Source organism: Tamandua tetradactyla, chromosome 1 (genome assembly GCF_023851605.1).
Source record: "Tamandua tetradactyla isolate mTamTet1 chromosome 1, mTamTet1.pri, whole genome shotgun sequence".
NCBI classification, from domain to species: Eukaryota; Metazoa; Chordata; class Mammalia; order Pilosa; family Myrmecophagidae; genus Tamandua; species Tamandua tetradactyla.
The window spans coordinates 118,850,791-118,855,299 of NC_135327.1; the positions used below are offsets into that span (position 1 = coordinate 118,850,791).

The 4,509-nt window shown below is 46.2% G+C and overlaps 1 protein-coding gene across 1 annotated transcript in view; it reads right to left on the reverse strand.

Annotated features, from left to right (window-relative positions):
* Positions 1-524: 524 nt before the first annotated feature.
* The window catches only part of DLX6 (distal-less homeobox 6), a 5,321-nt gene continuing 1,336 nt past the window's right edge, over positions 525-4,509 (reverse strand). Inside the window, exons 2-3 of the mRNA XM_077163186.1 lie at positions 3,584-3,777; positions 525-1,746 (exon numbers count right to left, since the gene is read on the reverse strand). Of these exons, the coding sequence (XP_077019301.1) occupies positions 1,495-1,746; positions 3,584-3,777 (446 nt within the window). The 3' untranslated portion in view covers positions 525-1,494. The remainder of the gene's footprint in view (positions 1,747-3,583; positions 3,778-4,509) is intronic.

A 4,509-nucleotide genomic window follows, 5' to 3' on the forward strand; every position in this document is an offset into this window, starting at 1 on the left:
GTTTGCCATGGGTTTTAAACATTAAATAGCCATAACTGTTCATTTACTTTTTCTTTTCTTTTATTCTTTCCTCTTTTTTTTTTTTTCTGTTAAAAAAAAACTGCTTCCAAACAAACATAGATACAGCTGGAATGTTTTTGCTGGGGAAAGGGAAAAGAAAGTACTCAATTTCAGCCCTATAAACTACTGGATGTCTAAAGGTTAACTTAGAAATGGATCCTACTGGTGTTTAAAAAAAAGAGAGAGATAATGTGTGGAAATTATAATAGGAACTTAAGAGGTAAAAGAAACTGAGAAAACGCCGATGGCTAATGTCGAAGTTCTTCAGACAAAGGCTAGTGGTGCAAATTGACATCTTTGCAGGGACTTGATGAGCTGCAAATACAGGGCTTCCCATATTAGGAAATAGGACTTCTTTTAAGAGTGATAGAAAATATAATGGGAGGGAGGGAGGAGGGAGGGAGGTAGACAGAGACACAGGGAGAGAAAATATACAGGACACTCCCAGCATTTTGTGGCTTTTACTCCATATATGAAAGAAGACAAAAACATACAAAGTATATGTACAACTAAAATTCAACAATATATACAGAAATGTTTCTTGATATAAATGTCCCTATTAGCTTAGTGAATGCCTCCAATTCACCTAGTGAAGTGTCAAAGCAATAGAATGGCAATTTTGGTTGGTTTCTCTCTCTGTCTTTCCTGATTCCAGTTCTCGGTTTGGGGGTGGGGTAGGGAAAGAGTGCTTTTAAAATCATAATTCCTGCCCATTCCATTTTTGATAAAACATGCAGCATTCCCTTTGTGGCAATGTTCCAATCTTACACTGGTATTTCCTTTTTGTTTAGAAAAGGGCTGTTATGTGAGGTTTTATTTTTCTTCTTCTTCTTTCCTTTTTGTCAGTCTGGGGTTGGTAAATTAAAACATAGTAGTCCAAAATGCATCTCTTTCAACACGTAATGTCTTAAGATCATTAAACAAGTAAAAATGCTGCCATGTTTGTGCAGATTCTTCTGGTCGGGGTGGGGGGGGGGAATAATGTCTGTAGAAAAAGTCATTTGTTGGCTACTCCCCCCCCCCAAATAAAAGAGGAGGCTTAGAATCTGGATTCCCAAGGGGGGAGGGAAAATATCCTTACAGTGAGGGGTTTCAGGAGCACTGGCATAGAAACCATTCTTTCTCTCTCTCTGAGATGTAAGATCAGTTACTGAAGTTGCTCAAGGGATAATGCAGACCAGATAAGAAAAGGAAAGAAGAAAAGAAAGGTGGGAGAGAAAGAAGGTAGGAAGGAAAGGAGGAAGGAAAAGGAAGGGAAGAGTGAGAAAGGAAGAGAGAGAGCATGAGGGAACAAGCGCCCAGCTGGTCCCTGGCCACACGTACGAGTTCTCCCGAGCCTGCTCCTCCGGCTCGGTTTGGCAGATGCAAGCAGGTCCTGGATCCTCCTTGCCTTGTCCAGACGTTTCTCTAGGGTGGCGATTTCCCTCGGACAACTCACATCATCTGTGGTCTTTGCATCGTGTCCTGGTGTGGGGAGGAGTACCAGTGCGAATAGCCAGGCATGTAGCTGTTGGGGGGCATACTGACACCCTTGGCGGAGGCGGAAACGTCCCACACCGGAGGCAGCGCCGGCGAGCGCGGCGACAGGGCCGCCGAGCCCGGGAGAGGGTCGCTCTCGTGCGGATTACTGCCCTGTTTCAGCAATTTCTTAAACTTAGAGCGTTTGTTCTGAAACCATATCTTCACCTGGAACGAAATGCAGTGACTGTTAGGCCCGAAAACATCAAGCTGGTGACTCCAGATCACTGGAGGCTTTGGAAGCTACAGCTTGAAACAAAACAACAAAACAAAAACACTGTAACAAATCCTCCAGTCTCCGCCCCTCTCTACCTATTTCTAGCCATCTACCTACAGTCCTTGTAATTTTTTTAGTTGGGTGCTAGCTTGGGTTTAGAACAACAGCAATAATAATAATAATTGATGAGATAGCTGGTTCAAAATCCAAAGGAGGATTTTTTTTTTAACAGAGCACTATTCTGATCAAAGCCATACAATTGAAATCACCTCTTCTGACAAGTCTGTGTTTTTATATTTACCAACCCCAAAGCAGGCTGGCTCTGTGCATGTACAGTGAACATGACTAGGAGCAGATAAATACTGCACATTTATAACTGAATGATTTGAATATATCTATGCAAAATTGCACATATCACAGACTGTGCATGGAGGATCTGTCTCCGGACATAAATATATCCACATAATCCTGCAGGGATTAGGGGTCATACCTCCTTCATTCCCTACTTTGTGTATTTCCTAGCCACACTGTGGTCAACAATCATCATATGATTGTTAGTGTAGTCAATGCAAGTCAAAGGGCTCTTGAAATGTAAATGTGAATCTTAAATCTGGGATGGGAGCATAGCTAAACCAACATTCTATGCCTACTTTATTTGAAGAAGAGAAACTATGGTGTGGCTTCCTTTACCTTTAAAAACTAATAGCCATAGGGATCTGCTTTTATAAGAGGAATTCAAGTCACTGAGTAACAGGAATCCCTTTACATCAAACCCCAATATTTAAGGCAACATGGCAAGAGAAAGCAGGATGAATGGAAAAGATGAACTTAAAGAGCATCTGTCTTACGGCACCACACTATCATTCCCAAGCAATAGTTTCATAAAACCTAAAGTCCCCTGGCTGAAGATCAGATGAGGCCTACCAACCCAAACAGCTATGTTAATCAACAAGGACAAAAACATAGGTGATTGCAACCTGGCTTTATGATCAGGGTCCTAATATGCCCACATAAGCCCCTTCCTGTGAAGTCTGAAATGCCTCATATGTCTTTCAAGTCCAAATTAGTAGGAATGGGGGAACTTTAGTAACTGCACTTAACTGCAGCTTCACCTATGGTACTTTTGGGAGCATTTCTCTTTGATCTCCAATTATGCCATCCCCCCAAGTCCTATGCTCCAGGGAGGTACCTCAGCCTGTACCAGCCCATCAACCTGGATGATTAAACCACTAAGCATAGGTCAGTCTTTAGAAAGGCCCACCTAATCATCCTAGGATGAATAGCTTGCACCTTGGTGCTTTTACTACCTCTGAATAGAGTTTATAACTGCCAGGCTTTTCATTTGTTTTTTTCCCCCTATTTCACTTCATAATTTTTCTTTCTATGCCAATGAATTCAAATCCTTATTAGCACCCAGGGCCCAGAAAAGAGCCTTAAGAAAGATGAACCTTATTCTGCCTCCTGGCCTGAGCACCTTTTTCTCCTAGATGTTGTACTGCCCTGGAACAGGACTCAAATGAATCATAAGTTTGGTCACCAAAGGAGGCTAGGCTGGGGTGGTGTTGCCCAGCGTCGTGAGGATGTGCAAATCCAATCCAGCATTCAATACCAGGCCATTTATTCCAAACTGTGTTGTCCCGGGAAAGTGCACAACTGGAGCAAAGGCATTTGTCACTAAGCTCCTTCCATCCTTGTGGACTAGGCCAAGAATTCCTCCTGAGGTGCTCCCTTGCCCAGCCTGCCAGCAGGGTCGGCATCTCAGAGATACTCGGGTTTCCCAGGGATTACCTGTGTTTGTGTCAGTCCTAACGAAGCTGCCAGTTCAGCTCTCTCCGGAAGGGCCAGGTACTGAGTCTGCTGGAAGCGATGGTTTAAAGCCTGGAGCTGGAGGCTGGAATAAATGGTCCGAGGCTTCCGAATCTTTTTCCCTTTTCCATTGAACCTGATTTCCCCATTTTCAATCACTGTGGTTTTTTGTTGATCTGCAAGCAAAGGACAGAGGAGCGGTCACCTGTTAGGCCACAGCTGCCGTCTCCCGGCGCGTGGCCTGGCCTGCGTCGCCTCTCACCTAGTCTTCTAAGTGTTTCCTTGAAGTGTCCCCACGTCGCCCTGACTGTCTGGGTCCACGGTACCCGGGTGCTCCCAAAGGCTGCGAAAGTTTCTCCCAGACCCAGCCTCTGTCCTTAACATTGCGCGGTGGCCGGACTGCGGGAGTGCGGGAGGCCCTGGGGCAAACAGCAGTGCTCCGCTGTTGCGGAGGCTGCACGGACCTCTCCCGCTCCCGCGCGCGGCGCGGCGGGGCAACTGCTTGGTCGGCCGAGCCGGGCAAGGCCTGGGTTTACAGCGCCTTAAGCCGTGCGTGAACCACCGGGGTGTTACGCGACCCATTGGCTGGATGTCTCCAAGCCCGGTGTATCAACTCCCCTCGGTGTGTTCAAATGATTCTGTTGAGAGGGACCAAAACCCCAAACAAACACAACCAGCCGCTCAAACTAGTTCCCGAGCAGGCTGCGCCTCACGTGGCAAATTGGTCCCCTTCGGGTGCTGAGCACAATTCACCCGAGGTTCTCTGTTTCGCCGACACGAACAAAGGAGCAGCCAACACTGTATCGAAAACCCTGGGGGGAGGGAGCCTGGTCAGGGTTGGGGGCTGGGGACACCTCAAAGCCCGCGGGAAGGAGCCCAATTGTAACCAGCTTAGCGAGAGCCCGAGG